The 18,065-nt window shown below is 48.8% G+C and overlaps 1 protein-coding gene across 1 annotated transcript in view; it reads left to right on the forward strand.

The window, feature by feature from the left end:
* The first annotated feature begins 630 nt into the window (after positions 1-630).
* DCHS2 (dachsous cadherin-related 2) overlaps positions 631-18,065 on the forward strand; it is a 224,659-nt gene continuing 207,224 nt past the window's right edge. Inside the window, exon 1 of the mRNA XM_074993969.1 lies at positions 631-2,448. Within this exon, the coding sequence (XP_074850070.1) occupies positions 631-2,448 (1,818 nt within the window). The remainder of the gene's footprint in view (positions 2,449-18,065) is intronic.

Genomic DNA, 18,065 nt, shown 5'->3' on the forward strand with positions numbered 1-18,065 from the left:
GGATCACTTGCTCTAGGGCCTGCCTGTCTCCTCTGACGCTAGATTCAGGTTAGTGGGATCTGCTTGGCCTGCTATTTTTCCTAGCATTTTGCTTTCCAGCCACAGTAGAAAGGGACACCTCCCTGCTGCAGTGCTTGCTCCAGTATCCGTAGGAGCAAAGTCTGAGAGCAGAGTCACATGGGGGAGGTTGGGAGGGGGTGTATTCGCAGCTCTCCTACTCTTGAGACGTTGTGGATAGTAAACAGAGCACGAGTCTCTGCAGCTGCAGCTGCACCAGCCGGGGAGCTGGCCTCTCCCGCCTTCCCCGCACCAAGTTTGGCGGGGGCGGGGTGTATGGTTTAGAGGTTTTCCTACTGCTCTGGCCAAAGGAATAATGCACCTGACTCCGGCGGTCGGACCAGCGGGGCGGGGCACGGATCTGAAAGGCACAAAGGAGGCCAGAGCGAAGAGGCAGCAGCCAGCGGGGAGGAGGCGGCGGCGGCTCTGAGCGCCCAGGCTGCGGCAGTGCGTACGCGGCGAGGCGATCCCCACGCGCGGCTGAGCCGCAGGACTGCGAGCCCCGCGGGATGCCGCACTAGGAGGAGCTGCGGCGGCGATCCCCGTGGGGCTGCGAGGAGGTGGCTGCGGAGCATGGGGCAGTGGCCGGGCTGCCCGGGGGCGAACAGCGGGCGGGAGCCGGGGAGCCGGAGCCTGGGGGCGGCCGGGGCGCTGGCGCTCCTGCTGCCGCTGTGGCTGTGCGCGGCGGGGGGCTGCTCAGCCCAGCTGTACAACCTGAGCCTGACGGTGGCTGAGGGGCTCCCGGCAGATACGCTGGTGGGGGACATCCGGGCGGGGCTGCCCGCGGGCGAGGGGGATCCGGGCGGTTTCTTCCTCTCGGAGGGCAGCGGCGAGTCGGCGTTGCTGGCGGATTTCCACGTGCAGCCCGAGACCGGCCTCATCCGCACCGCGCGGCCGCTGGACCGGGAGCGGCGGGCGCGCTACAGCTTCGCGGCGGCCACGCTGCGCGGGGCTGTGGTGCAGGTGGAGATCGCGGTGAGCGACGTGAACGACCATCCGCCGCGCTTTCCGCGGGACTCGTTGCGCATCGACGTGTCCGAGCTCAGCCCGCCCGGCACCGCCTTCCGCCTGCCGGCCGCCCGGGACCCCGACGCCGGCCGCTTCGGCACGCAGGGCTACACGCTGTTGGCCGCGGGGCCGGAGGAGGCCGAGCCGCTCTTCGAGCTGCGCTACGGCTCCCCCACCGAACCGCCCGACCTGGTGCTGCTGCGGCGGCTGGACCGCGAGCGGGCGGACTCGCACCCGCTGGTGCTGGAGGCCTGGGACGGGGGCAGCCCGCGGCGGAGCGGCCGCCTGCGGCTGGAGGTCCGCGTACTGGACGAGAACGACAACGCGCCCGCCTTCAGCCAGCGCGAGTACCGCGCGCGGGTGCGGGAGGACGCGCCGCCGGGCACGGCCGTCTGTCGCCTGCTGGCCACCGACCCCGACCTGGGCGCCAACGGCGAGGTGCGCTACCGCATCGACCGCCGCCAGAGCGACGCCGCCGCCTACTTCGCGGTGGAGGAGCGCAGCGGCCTGCTGCGCGTCAACCGCCCGCTGGACCGCGAGGCGCGCGCCCGCCACCGCCTGGTGGTGCAGGCGCGCGACGGCGGCGCCGAGCCCGAGGTGGGCAGCGCGCTGGTCTCCATCGCCGTGGTGGACGTCAACGACAACCGCCCGGCCATCCGCCTGCTCTACCTCACCGAGGCCGGCGGCGCCCGCCTCTCGGAGGCCGCACGTCCCGGCGACTACGTGGCCCGCATCTCCGTCTCTGACCCGGACGAGGCCGAGGTGGGCCCCAGCCTGAGCCTCCAAGGCGGGGACGGCGCCTTCGCTCTGCGGCCGGGCGGCGCCGCCGGCCTCTACTTCCTGTGCCTGGAGGCGCCGCTGGACCGCGAGCGCCGCGATCTGTACGAGCTGCGCCTGTCGGCCACCGACGGCGGCTCCCCGCCGCTCTCCGCCCACGAGACGCTGCTGCTGCGCGTCACCGACATCAACGACCAGGCGCCCGCCTTCGCGCAGCCCCGCTACCGCGCCGCCGTCTCCGAGGCCGCCGCCCCCGGCACGGCCGTGCTGCGCCTCAGCGCCTCGGACGCCGACGAGCCCGGCTCGCCCAACGCGCAGGTGCGCTACGCGCTGGAGGCGGCTGCGGGGCAGCCCGCGGGGCCCGAGCTCTTCCGCATCGACCCGCGGAGCGGCCTGGTCAGCACGCGCCGCCGCCTGGACCGCGAGCGCGAGGCGGCGCTGGAGCTGCGGGTGGTGGCGCGGGACTTGGGCGAGCCGCCGCTCTCCGCCTCCTGCCTGCTCAGCGTCCGCGTGGAGGACGCCAACGATAACGAGCCGCGCTTCGAGCGGCAGCTGTACAACGCCAGCCTGGCCGAGCACACGGCGCCTGGGCGCTGTCCGCTGCAGGTAAGCGGCCGATCCCGCCCCGCCCCGCCGCGCCCCGCCGCGCCGCGCCGCGCCGCTCCTCCAGCACGTGCTGCCGAGGCGCTTGGCTTCCGTCTCCCGCTGTAGCAGCCTGTCCCCGTCGTCTGGCCCGCAGCCCCCTGGGTGGGAGGGATGGGAGGTGCCGAAAGCCGCCTTGGCAGAGGCTAGAGCCTGCGCATGGGCGGCTGTGTCCTGGCTCGCGCTCGCCGGCTGGGATGCAAGTTGTCTGCGCAGAGCCCTGCCGATCTGAAGCGAGCAGCCTTATAGCTGCAGGTTGCGCAGCTGCGGGCGGCTCAGTTTTGCGGATTCGGATACAAATCTTGGGTCTAGAGACCTGCAAATCTACAGCTGTGGGCGGGTATCTGGAGCCCTGGCTCACCTGTGCAAATGCCGGTACAAGTTTTGTTTCTGTGCATTGGACTAACTGATGTATAAAACATCACTTCTTGTAATCACTAGGCCCACTCCTGAAGACTATCTGAACTCCTATACTATCAACTGTAGTCACTTCTAAATTGCAGTACGTTCCCCCTCCCCCCACTTCTTGCTTCAAAGCCCTGCAGGTACACTTACTGCAAGGCATAACAATTCTCTTTCTAAAACAACAAGAAGTCCTGTGGCACTCTGTCGACCAACAGATAAGCTTTAGTGGGCTGAAGCAGGTCTTTGGCCATGAAAGCTTATGCTCCAAAATATCTGTTAGTCTATAAGGTGCTGCGGGACTTCTTGTTGTTTTTGAAGATACAGACTAACACAGCTACCTCTTTCATAATTCTCTCATTGCTTAGTTGTAAGAAGGAAGCCAAAGCAATAGTTTTTGCAAAGCTTGTCACATTTTCAGACATTGTGGGCTGTATTGGAGATTTTGGGGGGAATCAAAGAAAGTCACACACCCCTTTCAAAACCCTTCCTATTTCTCTCCAGAAAACTCCTATAGATTATTAAGCAGAAAACACAGAAAAGGGACATCTGCAGCATGATACACTCCCTTTGCCAAGTACGCTCATCCCTTCTTAATGAGTACTTAAGAGTATTCACTTAGCCGAGGAACACGTATACTTACCTTTGTTCACTAGACAAGCGAACTACTATGCTAATATGAGACTTTCCCCCTTCTTGCGGCTCCAACCTGCCACAGCCTGACCCCCTCCTTGCTGGCTCCATGGACCCAACCAGCTGTAGCCTGAACCTGCTGGCCTGCAGCTCCCCTGGTCCCCTAACACTCCCCCCACAAGCAAGTACGTTAAGGACTTAGTTACTGCTGGTGCAGCCTGAAGGAGTCATCGGTACCTCCAGCTGTGCACATCAAAGTGGATCCTGTGCGTGGCGGGGCGGCTGTGTGCTGCGAAGCAGCTCCTGCCGTGCGGTGGGGTGCCTGCAGCCATGCAGTCAGACACCTCCAGCCACACTCCGCAGCTACCCCCACACCCTCCAGCTCAGCCCGCCCGACCTGCTCTGAACACTCCCCTGGCTCTCAGCATGCCCTGGCCTTGCCCAGCCCACTCCCAACACTCCCCCAGCCTGCAGCTCCCTGTGCACCCCTCGGCCCAGTTCCTGAACCCCCTGGCCTTCCACACACCCCCCCCACAGGTACCACTAGTGCAGCCCGGAGGAAAGAGGAGCCACCACTAGGTTTTAACCTTATCTCCTGCTCATGGCCCCAAACTGCCCCCAGCCTTTAACCTTCTCCAACACCACCCCTCCCCACCCAAGATTCACTTACCTTTCAAAAGCAGCGCCACATGTTGCCATTCCCTCCCTGAGTTAGGAACACTAGGAACAAATCAGAAACTTTAACGTGTATTTAATGGTAATTTAGTGTCCCTCTTACGAGTTTTTGCCTACGAGCAGGAAGTTGGGAACCAATTGTGTTCATAGCGAGTTATGAGTGTACTACAGAAAATATGCTGTGGAGTTGGAAAGGTGTGCCTAGCCATGTGTATATGGAGTGTCTTTTATCATCAGTCCTGCATTGATTCCCTAGCAGAGTTAACGCTGACGATCAGTATTAACTTCACTGTGTCTGCTTTTCCCCTGTTCCCCCCTCTCCCAGAGCAGAGAGGTTTCTGGAGGAAAGCAATATCTCTAGAGATTCAAGACAGCTCAATTCTATTGAAATTAGTCTAGTGTGGAGCCAAGGAAGGGCATAAGGATCTCTTGAGGTTGTACAGAAGACTGTGGGTGTTGGTGTGTGCGCAGTACCCTTTAACTGTTCCATATGAGTGAGGCATGGTCCTCAGCAGAATGTTAGTTTTTGTGCTCCTCATGGTTTCTCTGTGGAAAAAACTTTTCTGTCTCAGATTGTTCTAAACATCCCACAGACCCAGGGGGTACTTATTGGTCTTTCTCCTCAATAGTATCCTCTGTGTTTTGTATTACGCTTTGTCACATATGGTATAGTAGAGCAGAACCAGTTCTTAGCACATTCATGGCTTCAGCATGCTTTGTGTAGATCTGGTTCTGCTGCTACGAGGTGAACAAACTGAAAGGGACTAGGGGGACAAGTTGTTTGTGCACAGATCTATGCAGAGTTGATTTTGTCTGTCAAGCAAGCTCTTCAGAGTGGTTGCTTTAGAAATTAACATTATACTTGTTTTATAAGTCTCCCTACTCAAGATTGACTTCCTTGGAGGTCTTTTGGTGAGGTAGTTGTATTATGGAGAATACTGTAACATACAGTTATCTAGTTTTCCAATTATCAGAGGGGTAGCCATGTTAGTCTGGATCTGTAGCAGCAACGAAGGGTCCTGTGGCACCTTATAGACTAACAGAAAAGTTTAGAGCATGAGCTTTCGTGAGTTAACTCACTTCTTCAGATGCTGGTCCTGGAAATCTGCAAGGCCAGGTATAAATAGGCCAGAGCAAGGCTGGGGATAACGAGGTTAGCTCAGTCAGGCAGGCTGAGTTGTATTGTCATCAGTAGATCTGGAGGTGTGAACTCCAAGAGAGGGGAAGCTGCTTTTGTATTTAGCCAGCCATTCACAGTCTTTGTTTAATCCTGAGCTGAGGGTATTGAATTTGCAGATGAATTGTAGCTCAGCATTTTCTCTTTGGAGTCTGTTCTTGAAATTTCTTTGCTGCAGGATAGCTACTTTTAAATCTGCTACTGTGTGTCCTGGGAGATTGAAGTGCTCTCCTATGGGTTTTTGTATATTGCCATTTCTGATGTCTGATTTGTGTGCATTTATTCTTTTATGTAGAGACTGTCCAGTTTGTCCGATGTATATGGCAGAGGGGCATTGCTGGCACATGATGGCATAAATTACATTGGTAGATGTGCAGCTGAATGAGCCCACGATGGTGTGGCTGATCCGGTTAGGTCCTGTAATGATGTTGCTGGTGTGTATATGTGGGCAGAGCTGGCAACGAAGTTTGTTGCATGGATGGGTCCCTGAGATAGAGTGACTGTGGTGCGGTGTATAGTTGCTTGTTAGGATTTGTTTTAGGTTGGCAGGTTGTCTGTGAGCAATGATAGGTCTGCCTCCCAAGGCCTGTGAAAGTGTGGGATCATTGTCCAGGATGGGTTGTAGATCCCTGATGTTTTCCAATGTGGATGCAGTAAAACAGATTCAAACGTCAAGGCCTGACCCTGAAAATGTTTATGCAGGTGAATAATGCTCTCATGGTTTTGGGTGGGCTGCTGGACAACAGCAAACCTAAACCCTCAAAAAATCTACAATAAACTGCTTATGGGGAGCTTAATCTTAACTGGGGCTATAGCAGGTAAAGAAAGTGGGGAGGAAGGCTCACAGTGTGTAAACTTTTCATGAGCTTCATCTATTTAGCCAGGGCTTAGTCATACCATATTTCTGCTAGTGGAATCCTTTTGCACCAAAGCACTGTGGTTTTTTTCCTAGTGTTTGGTCTCTTTACCATGAAGATGTGCTTTCAATTAAATCCTAGTTGCAGCATATGGATCACAGTTTTTCATGTGTGCTTTTTCTCTGCAAAGTCATGAAGTATTTAGTTTCCAGTCTTTGTGGCGTTAATTGTGTTCATTTTAATATGAATTACAATCTTTGCAAAACAAAAAAAACAAAAAGAACAAACTCTAAGGGAATGTATTTGTCTTCAGTAGTGCCCACAGTGTGGTAAGCACCACAATTAATTGGTGCATTTTGTTTTATAGATGGTAAATGCTTTGAATAGCAAGGACAATTGGTTGTCATTCAACATGTGATTGACTGGAAGCTATATTTATCCTTTGGTGCTCTTCATTTCACCTCTTCTGTAGTCATGCTGTTTGGTGTCTAATCTTCTGTGATACCACCAAATCATTTTTACATCACCTGCACCATTCTGAGCTTCTATTCTATGATAAAATTTCAGTTAAATGTTGTGGTTATTATGGTGGATTGTTTGAAGTGGCCTTATAAAGATTTAATTTGTATCTCTTGGCACTTAAAACCTTTCAAATTGGGGCTAGATAATAAACACAGAACGCCTATGAGCTGATTCTAATAGTAGTTATTACTGAATGATGGATTCTGGAACTTTGCTGTAGGGAAAGAAACAGATAGCATGCCTCTGAGGGAACTGAAATGAAGGGAAAGAGGAATATTTAGCATTGTAATTTGAGCACAAAAGTTTATCTGATAATGAAAAGAATCAGGTCACTGAACCTTTACCATGGTGATTACTGTAATATATTTTTAAAAAAGGTATTTTACTTGTGTGTCAAACAGTTACTCCTCCAAAAGAGAGGCAGAGAGGGATTTAGCAAGGCTGTTACTTTCAGACTATCCATGTGACCACTGTTTTTGGGAGTTTTGACATATTAAAATTGATGTGCTTAAAATACAGTTAGCGTTTTAAATGGTTAGCTTATTTGAAATTTTAAGAGTGTTGCAATCAGCTCTTTATGGAAAATAGTAACCTTTTAAAACCAAAATTTTTCTTGCACTCACATGCTCTCCTGGTTACAGGTCATATGATATGTTCCCTGCTGGCTTCATGCTTTGAGAAGCTAAAGAGACAAGCTGGCAAAACAATTTGAGGAGTTTATATGCTGGTAGTGAAGAAATAGTGAGACAGTTTGCCACATTAGGTTGTGAGCAGTAATATCAGTGAGGATTGCAGCCAGCAGTCCATGGTGCTGAAGGCAAGAATTTTTTTTTTTAAGTTGATGTGGCCTCAATCTACAGTGGGAACTGTTTATTATCAACATAGAAGATTGGTTTAGCTGTGCGGGTACATATAAACTAGAGAGTTTTGTAGACAAAACTGGGGTTTTGTCAACAAACTCGGGAGCATCTACACAAAAAAGGTGGTTTGTCTAGAGAAAATGTCGACAAAAAAGTCATGTAGATGCTAGGGGGAACCCTTTTGTCAACAGAGTGGGTCAAAGGATTGATCCGCTTTTATGTGTAGACATGATCTGTCAACAGAAGTTCTGTCCGAGCATCTCTTCTGACAGTAACTTCTGTAGACAGAGGCTTGTAGTGTAGACATAATCTGTGTGTTTGTTTCCATTTCCAAAGAAGTGTGGAGAACAAAAGTAATATAATATACATACACTATTTTTTTAAAAAGGCAATTTAAATGTATTAGTGGAGAATGTGGAATTTCCATCACATTTCACATAGTACTCACTGATGGAGGACTAAACCTGTTAGTTAGAGTTACACAAAAAGGTAAGGGTGGTCCACAACATCAAGATGCAGGAGAAATGCCTAAGTGGAATTCAGACAATTTCAGCTGCTAGAAATAGGGGAGGTGCTGGGATTTCTGTGTGAGATAGGTAAAGTATAGAAGTCTCTTACTTTCTCCACACTAAACTGATGACTGGCAATGAAAAACTCTGTTTCAGATCTTTCCAGTAATCACTCTACTTTGCTATAAATCTAGTCAGTCAGTAAATGCCGGACGTTTTCTTCAGTTGTGTTCCAGATGACAAGACGTGGTCAGGAGTTATTGCCAGACAAGAAATTTTACTTCTATGTTGATTGCTATTTGGGTTTACTTCATTTCTAGTTTTTTCCTGTTAGAAATGATGTCTTATAGGCTGGTTGTTTGGATGCTACTGGATCACTCTGCACATAATCTGTATTTGCCTAATTTCAACTGGCTTTACAAATATCCATAGCTTGATTGAACCAGCATTTAACAGCAGCCTGCCCCTCCCCTGTAGAAACAATGTGTGCTTTCATTGCCTAAGACCATGGGAAAATGTCAATGCCTGTGCTTTAAGTGCAATCTCAGCAGCAATGAGAAATCTGAAATTATCATACAAATTCATTTTATACAGACAGGTTGTTTTGCAAATTCAGCTAATTTAGTAGTTACTTCATTTCTTTGTTTGACATGGCTTCTGACACAATGTTGTGTTCAGCAAACACTCAGGTAGGCTAAGTAGATGAAAGTCAGCTAGTAACTGAGTAAACGCAAAGATCAATGTGATCTATCCTCATAGTATCCATGCTACTCAATGAGAGACAAGATATTTTCTGGCAAATAAACTGAATTTATATGCAGAAGCTCAGATAAGAAGTTAGTAATTCAAAGAAGCTGACACCATAATGACTGAATCACTGAGAAAAACTAGCAGTTTGGAATAATTTAGAATCGCCACGTGATATCTACATAAACAAATAGGAAGAATCTTAGGGTGTGGGCAAGGGCAGCCAAATGGAGTTGTATTGAAGCAGTTGTCAAACTGTGGGTTGAGACCCCAAAGTGGATTACTTGGCCAGGACTGGTTGAGACTTGCTGGGGCTAAAGCTGAAACCTGAGCCCGAATCCTAGGCCAAAGCTGTAACCAGAGGCATTCAATCTGGGTTGTGTAACTCAGGTTACATGCCCCCTACCTGGGGCTGAAGCTTTTATGGGTTGAAGTTAGAGGCTCTGGCTATGTATGGTTCCCTGCAACTTCCCTCTTCCTGGGCTGAAGAGGATCTCATAGAAGTGCCTGTATACCTCTAAGTAGTGGTGAGGATTCTTCCCTGTCCATGCTTATGTTTCACTCCAGAGCCAACTTGGTTACTTAGGCTGTAGGTTGGATTTGTCCTGTAATGATTTTTGTTGAATAGCTTTAGACTGTATGCTGTTACACAATTATGCCATAAATACTCAATGTATGGGTAATTTACAAAGTACTCTGTTACAGTTCTGTGGGCTTCAGTATCATCACTCATGACAAACTGGCTCTTTTCTAAGCTGTTCTGTTGATCGAAGTATAGTGCATGGGGGGGTGACTTGAAATGTTATCTGTAAATTTTCTTGCTAATGTAGGTTTAAATCAGTCTCAACTTTATTTTGAATTGTTTTTAAATGATTGTGAATGCTTGTGGTGTTTTAGAGAGGTAAGTGTCGGGATTTGTCTCCTTCATACGCAACAGGCTGAAACCAAGCCTGTACATTTTAATTTAATTTAATTCTGTGTAAGTACTCTTCTGCATATTTGACATTAGGATCCATTTTGGGTGCATTAAGAACATAATATATTTTGTATCCCAAAATGTACATGGTAACTGTTGCTTGAATTATTTTGATGGAAAACTTTTTTCCTGACAGGATATTGCAAAGAGAATTTTTGAACATGCAGCAAGATCACTGATCAGAGCCTGACAAAAAATTTGTTGGGGCAAACTCTTCAAGGGAGAGTGAGTGTATGTTCTTTGAATGTTTACAGGGCTATATAAATGTTTTAGTTGTAGTGTGAAAATATATAATTTAACTATTGTGTTAGAGTTAATAATTAATATCAATAAGTGCTCTGAAAATGCAACAGTCTATGCAAATATTTGTATTTATTATTTTGATGTAGTAACAGTGGCTTCAAATAGGCAATGGTGTAGTTGTCAGAGACAGGTTTGAAATATCTGATCTTCTGGGAGTTTATAGGTCAATTAAATGGTACCTATTGTCCTCTGAAGTAGAGTAGTTGCTCACTATGAATTTTACTGTGCGCCATGCTGTCTGGAGTAGCTCATGACTCAAAGTGCCTGTCTCAAGGCAGACTGTCAAAACAGGGCAGACACCCCAAACAAGTGTTGTGTTTTTCTATAATTAGATTCCACCAAGCCAGTGACAAATGTGCAGTCTTGGATCACTATACCATTCTTAACCTAGAGTCACAGACAGTCCCCTTAGATGCTCCAGTCTAGCTTGCCCCACAGACCACATGGTTACTTACACCCAAAAAAAATCACATCACATTTAAGTTGCTTCCAGTTGCAAGAGTTCAGTCATTTACTCCAGATCAATTGGTGCAGTATGTCTTATAGCAAAGAGAATACTGGTGGCCAATTCTGTAGTAAACTATTACCTGACAAACAGAAGTGAGAATTATTGAGAGGTTAAAGCTGGGAAAATCACAGTTTGTGATTCCAAATAGTGTTTCGTCCCAGTTTTCCAAAAATCTTTTTATGGTATCCAGATTGTGTCTGGGAATCTGTGCCTTGCATTTGCTGCAATTCTCTGTAAGAATCCAAACAGTCCTTACAGATTCAAGGAAAAACTTTGAATCTACTTATCACTTCTTCTCACAGATATTGCGGAGGGCAATGCTGTTAAGCAATGAGTGTGCACTTGGGGAAACTGAGGCACGTCACCAAATTTAAATTTTTCTTGATTTTTTTGCCCCCGAGACACCTAACCACACCCTTAGAGATGCTGGTAAAGTGTCTCACTGGATTTTACCCCGCAACCCAGCGCGGTGTACACGGTGGTCGCTCACAATGGGGTTTACAGGGTTGCGGTAGGGTCCGCAGAAAAATGGTGCTGAACACTGTCTGTCCTGAAAGAACGAATGAGTCCCTTTAAAGGTGCAACCACAAGAGGAATTTATTAAGGGGAGAGGAATTACACATGAGGATAAACCTAAATTGACAGATTATAGGTTTTCCCTTTCCTCTACTAGTTTTTTAGCACAGAGTTTGTCTATTTATAACACCAGCCCTTGAATTATGTAAAGCTGCAATGAGCAGCACCCTTAAAATGTCCCACTACTTACAGCGAATCCCAGGAATCCCATGACGTCTTTGCTGAGTGCTGCAAGGGGAAAGTAGTTAAAGCACAATATTACACAATCCTCTTTTATAGAGGTGCAAGTTAACAGCAAAGAATAAGAAACAACCTGCTGCAGGGAGTTATTCCCTCACAGACAGGGGGGAGAGACACGAAGCTCTCAACCCTAATTCCAGAATCACCTCTTACGATGATCTGGGCGCTCAACCTCCCTCTCGAACAGGGGGGAGCAGATGGAATGGGACCACCTCCTACGACAGTTCCCGAGGTTTGGGGTCACCTCTTACGATGACTCCCCAGATTGGACTGCCAGTTAAACAGCTAGCCCAAGGTAAGAAACACCTTTCACAGTAGTTTCCAAATACAATATCCGTCCCTATTATGGGCCAGTCAAATTAATCCTTGCCTCTTACTGGCAAAGTAAATTATGCTTTTAGAAAACTCTGAGGGTTGAAGATATCTCAGTCTGGCTATAAGTAGTGCCCCCTGTGCTTTACATGGGCTAGTAGAAACAACGGGTTACACAGTTTGGATTGTGTTAGCAGAACTGGGGCAGTCCCAGCCTACCACCTATAATGCGTTGCTGCTATTGGTTAGCACATCCAGCAGCAAGCAAAGATACAACAACACGTGTAAAATACACACATTAACCGGGTCATTACAAGTACATTTAATTGTTACCTCTCCTTCCTTAGCTCTGTTTCCAGGCGCTGGGCCTGCAATCGCTTCTTTCAGGAGCTAGGAAAGTATGGCTGCACAGGTGCGTTTTTACAGCGCCACGCTAGGCCTGACAGGAAAGAGGATTAAAGAAAAGAACTAGGAGGAAAGGAACCAACTTGGGGTACAAAAACCTCCTGTAACAAATTTGCAAATAAGCAAGCAAATTTGTAGTGATTTCAGAACGGCCTTAGTTCTCCCCACCGGCCACGGCAATGGTCGAGGAGGAGAAGGGCAGGACCGCTCCTGCGGTTTGTCCCTGTCACAGGGTGCATGCTCGTTAGGCGGCGTCACCTGCCAGAACAAACCCTCCAGGAAAAACTGGAGCCTTCAAAGTGGTGGCAATCAGGAGCTCTTGTTTGTCCCTCGATGACTATGGGTGCAAAGTCCAAGTTCCTGAAGGTGTCCTCTTTGGGTCTTCGACATCCCTCGGCGGCTAGGGTACGATGACTGACACAAAGCTTGTCACCTTCTTTTCTTCTTTCTTCTTCAGCTCTTTAGTGATTTTCAGCTCAGTCCAGGTCCAGTCCCCAGAAGGAGTGAGAGCAAGGGCCTCAAGCTCCTAACTTTATAGGGCCTGTGAGGACCTGTTTGAAGTCCATGTTGCATTTTGGTTGCCATAGCAACCGAGGAAAGCTATATGTTACATATTTAGTAGGTATCCAAAACTAACCAACTGACTATTAGGATTTCAAACTGTAACTTATACATATTAACTGTCCCTCATAAATATTTACACCAATTGTCATTTTCTAACTGTCGTTGTTTACTTCATTCTAGACACTTCTATATGGTGTTTCTCAAAGGGGAATTTTTACAGTAGATTTTTGTAGAGTACTCCTATGGGCCTGATAGAGAATAAAGTCATGAATTAAACAACATAGATGTTAAAATGCTCAGTTCCTAAGGCTTTTGGTTAAGATGTGGGGAGAAACACACAGACACCACAGCCTATGGCCAGTGACATATCAAGCACCTCAGGTGAGTCTATTTCAACAACAGAAAACAAGCTGACATGGTCACTAATTAAGTGATTGAGAGTGAGGAATATACTGATCATCAGACACAATTACCACTTTCTTTGAATTGGTAGTTTTCTGTTCAGAGTTCTTCATTTACATTTCCCAAGGCTTCTTTCTCATTGTTGGATTACTTAGTTTAGGCCTGTACACAGGAATTTTCTTGTAAATAAGGAGTACCCCTCCCACAGCGCTCCGTGCCTTCCAGCTGGCCCTAACCTCTGCCCCTCTCCAGCCACTACCAGTCTGACCCTTCCTTGGCCAAATGTCCTCCCGTTCCACCCTCACTCAGACTGAACCACTCCGTAAGACCCCCAACATCCCACACTCCTGGACCAAGGAGTCCTGAAGATTTTCCTACCCTCTGCTCAGCCTGGGAAGGGGAGAATTACCTGGGACAGGGGCCAGGTGACAGAGGCAGCAGCAGCCTCAGGGAACATGGAGCTTTGCTCTGGCCTTCTGAATCCTGCTTCTCCACAAGTGGGTGGGGGGCCTCCACCTGCCCAGCAGGGCTCAGCAGGCCCGGAGGCAACATCAGAGCACCCCATGGTGAGTGTTGGAGGTGGGGTAGAGGCCATGGGGAGGCAAATGCACCTCTCCAAAGGGCCGCCCTGCCCCTTCCCCACTCTGCCCACCCTGTTTCCTGGTAAACCTTCGCCAGGCTGGTCGGGGAGGTGCTAGGAATCAGGGTGAGGGTAGTGTGTGGAAGGGGCAGGGTGTCCCATTGTGGAGGTACATTTGCACCCATTTCATCCTCACTTTATATGGACCTGTAGTTACAAAGGTATACACAGTTTGTGTTCTCTACTGCATTATAATGGGATATAGACATGAGTAATATCACACTAGTTTTCCTGAAGTTTAATCACCAAATATACCCATGGGCGATGCATGGGGCAGGGTGCACCTGGGGCTGCACTCCCCCTCTGCATTCCAGAGCCAAAATCGTGTTGACAGCAGTGCCTTTAAATGGATCAGAGTGCCTGAACTTGTTCCCCTGAAGGATCAGACTGTAGTTTATAGTGTAGCTGTACGTTGCAAAAACATGCAGTATAAAAGGAAATGCAAGTGTTTTTATATGAAAGATGTAACGAGTAATATATAAAAATAGCTTGCATCATAGAATCATAGGACGGGAAGGGATCATCAGAGGTTATCATGTCAAGTCCCCTGTACTCCTAGCAGGATCAAGAGCTATCTAGACCAGGGGTAGGGAACCTTTGGAGCATGGTCCATATCCAGCCCCCTGGTTAATTTCATCTGGCCCATGGCAAGTCTCTGTACCATAGGCTAGAAGCCCTGACCCTCAGCACTCTCCAGCTGGGCTGGACCTGCAAGAGCACCAGCTTGCAGCAATCCAGGGAACTCTTCATGCTGCACTTGCCAGGTGGTGCTGCCCATTGGCTCGGGACCACAGAGCTGACTTTCCCTACTCCCGAGGGCTATAAGATCATGCTGGCTGCTTCCAAATCCATGCTGAAGGTAAGCATCCTAGCACCCGCCTCCTTGTGCCCCCCAGCCCCATCACTCATTGCTGAGTCCCCTCCTGCACCCAAACTCCCTCCCAGACCCTGCATCCTTACCCCCAACCCAGCCCTCAGCCACTGTGTGGTAATTTGTTCTTTTTTTTTGCATATTAAACATAAATAGATGATGAAGTAATAGAGATGCTCTTTCTGATATAAAATGTACCTCTTTCTAGCAGCCATTATTATAAAGGGAAGATTTCTGAAAGACTTGCGTTTTAATATTTTATTTACTTGTTTTTTTTCCCCCAAAATAAGGGGGTTTAGAACTTGTGAAAGGTGCCAGATTGCTGGTTTCAGTGCTGTAAGGAGCTAATTTTGTGTGGTGTTGTTCACAGGGCGTTTGGAGGTGGTGCTGTTGGCAGCGTATCTGTGTAGTGCTGTGTGTACATGATCAGGGTGTGTAAATGGTGCTGTGAGCAGGGGTAGGGAGGGTGGGGTGGGTGGTGCTGTTTGTAGAAGTATGTTATGTGGTGGCAATGAGTTTGGGAACGGGGTGTGTAGGTGGCATTGTGTGCAGGGACAGGGAGTGTGGGTGGTGCTGTGCACTGGGGCAGGGTAAGGTTTCCATATATAGAAATATATGCTGTTGGCTGGGGATGACTGTGGGCACTCTGCTAATCGGTTAAGTGGTACCTAAGTATTGTCCCTTCTGACCTTCGTTTCTACACCCAGCACCCTTCCTACGGCCATGGTGCTGCTCTGCCTGACCCTCTATTTTTTTTCCATTCATGGGTGGAATATATTTTGTCATATGTGGATGCACACCACGAATTGCATAGGCACTCGTTTTAATCAGCTGGGTGGTATCTGAGGCGGTGTCTACTCTACAAGATAAAATTGAATTTCAAGGCGGTAGCTTAATATTAAAACATGGCAGTCTTCACACATAATACTGTTAACTCAATTTATTGAGCCATATTACAGGACAGGCATAGAGTCAAATTTGAGTTTAAAATCTCAAATCAAGGCTAGTGTGGAAGCGCCATGTCCTTAATTCAAATTTGTTAGCCTCCAGAAGCGTCCAGCGTGTATCCCACAAAGCTACGCGGTGACCCTCCAAGTATGGCCGCTTCATTGTGCACTGCTGTCAGGTGTGCAGGAAGAAGGGCAAAGTAAGCCTGCAAAGTTTAGATTGAATTTGAATTGAAATTTGAATTGAAATTTAGTAGCCCAGCCCTGCAAATATAAAGGGCGTACATTGTGGAAAAAATCTCTGTCTGTCACATTGCACCTCATTGGTAGCCATTGCACTGCATCAGTAGCAATTTTTGGTAGCCCTGTATTGCAATCGAGAGCGCTCATGGGAATGATCTGACTAGCATTTCCCAGGCTTGCAAGAGAGCCCCAGCTTGGACCCACCAGGAGATTCTGGATCTCATTGCCATCTGGGGAGACCAATTGGTGGCGAGGAGACTCCAGGTGGCCAAGAGAAACTCAGTCTGTGATCAGATGGCGTGCAAGATGACCACCCAGGTTACTCCTAGGACTCTATGCAATGCTATGAAAAGGTTAAAGAACTCCGGCAGGCCTATAAAAAGTCCAGGAAGCCAACCAGCAGTCAGGGATGGCTCCACAGACCTGCTGCTATTATCAACAGATGCACATGTTTATGGGGAGCAACCTCACCATCAAGCCTGGACTGAATTATGACACTTGTGAGGCCCTGGTATGGCGTTTGGGATGAGCCCAGAGGAGCAGGGTGGCCCACAGGAAGAGGGCAATGCAGAGGAAGAAAGGAGCAACGAGTAGGGGACAGAAAAACGTTCTGCCAGACAACCCGGAGCTCTTCAGCATCGACCTGGAACGGTTCCCCTCCATGCCAGGCCCTGCACACTAGTCCCTGAGCCCCCTGAAGCAAGCGGTTTAGGTGAGTATTTATTCTGCATGCTAGAAGTGGGTAGGTACAGCTTTGTGAGCTGTGGTTCTGTGCCCCTCAGAACAGCATGTTAATGTTACTTGGGATGGAGTCCTTCTCCTTTTTGGAAATCTCCTCAAAGGCCTCATCCAGGCACTTTTTGCTGGAGTCCAGGGCTCTTGTGTAGGGTTTAATCAGGCAGGGAAGCAGAGGGTAAGCAGAGTTGCCCAGTATAACAATGGGCATCTCCACATCGCCAATCTTGATTTTCCAATCGGGGGAAAAATCCCATCCAGGAGTTTTTGGTACAGTCCCAAATTTTGGAATATGCGTGCATCACGAACCTACCCTGACCAGCCAACGTTGATGTCAGTGAAATGACCTTTGTGATCTACCAACCCCTGCATCACTCTGGAGAAGTACCTCTTTGGATTAATATACTCAGAGGCCAGGTGGGCTGGGGCCTTGATGGGGATGTGTGTATGCCATCTATTGCCCCACCCCAGTTAGGAAAGCTCTGGGCAGCAAAGCCATCCACTATGGCCTGTACATCTCCCAGGGTCACAGTCTTCCTGTGGAGATGCTGACATTGCATGGGCCACCTCCATCACCACGGACCCACTGTAGATCTGCTCACCCCAAACTGACTTGTCACTGACTGGCAGCTGTTGGGCATTACAGACTTCCACAGTGATTGCCACTCACTTCTGAACCATTAAAGCAGGCCTCATTTTGTGTTGCTGCGCTTCAGAGCAGGTGCCAGCACATCACATAGTTCCATAAAGGTGGACTAGTGCATATGAAGGTTCTGCACCTACTGCTGGTCATCCCAGTACTCCAAAATGATGTGCTCCCCCCCAGGGTGTGCTGTTTTAACAAGTCCAAACCACCGCTCCACTGTCAGCAATGCAGTCAGGGCAGCCAGCAGCTCTGAGTTCTTGGACCACAGTTGGGAGATTTGCTCTTCCAAACCATCCTCCTAGCACCCCATATTTATAAGTGTTTGGCCCAGGGGTTGCTACTCCCTGAGATCAATAGTAATAATGAATTTGTAAGTATATATGATAGTACTAAGTTAACAGCAATAAAAGGTCTTTAAGAGACACCAAACAATAAACTTTTAATAATAAGAGTAATACTATGCCTAATACTTAACAATAACAACAATAATCCACAATAATATCAGTAACTGTGAATAGAAACAAAGAGAGAGTCAATATTGGAAGGATACAGCAGCTGGAGCGGCCTTTCTTTTGTAGCCTCGGCTCACAGCTGCTTAGTTGATGAGTTGTCCAGTCCGGTAAAGAAGTCTCTTTGGAGCAAGGGCCGGCACTGGCCTGGTTGGCCCCTGCTGGGGAGTGGTGTCAGGTGATGTGGTATACCGCCGTCACTGCTGGGCTTCGCCGCGATGTTATGGGTGCAAGCGGCAGGTGACACCTGGTGCAACGATCTAGGTCCCCTCAGTGCCGCTTGTCTGTCTGGTGGCATGCTTTGCCTCAGGATGATGCGAAG

The sequence above is a fragment of the Carettochelys insculpta genome, chromosome 4 (genome assembly GCF_033958435.1).
Source record: "Carettochelys insculpta isolate YL-2023 chromosome 4, ASM3395843v1, whole genome shotgun sequence".
Taxonomy (NCBI): domain Eukaryota; kingdom Metazoa; phylum Chordata; order Testudines; family Carettochelyidae; genus Carettochelys; species Carettochelys insculpta.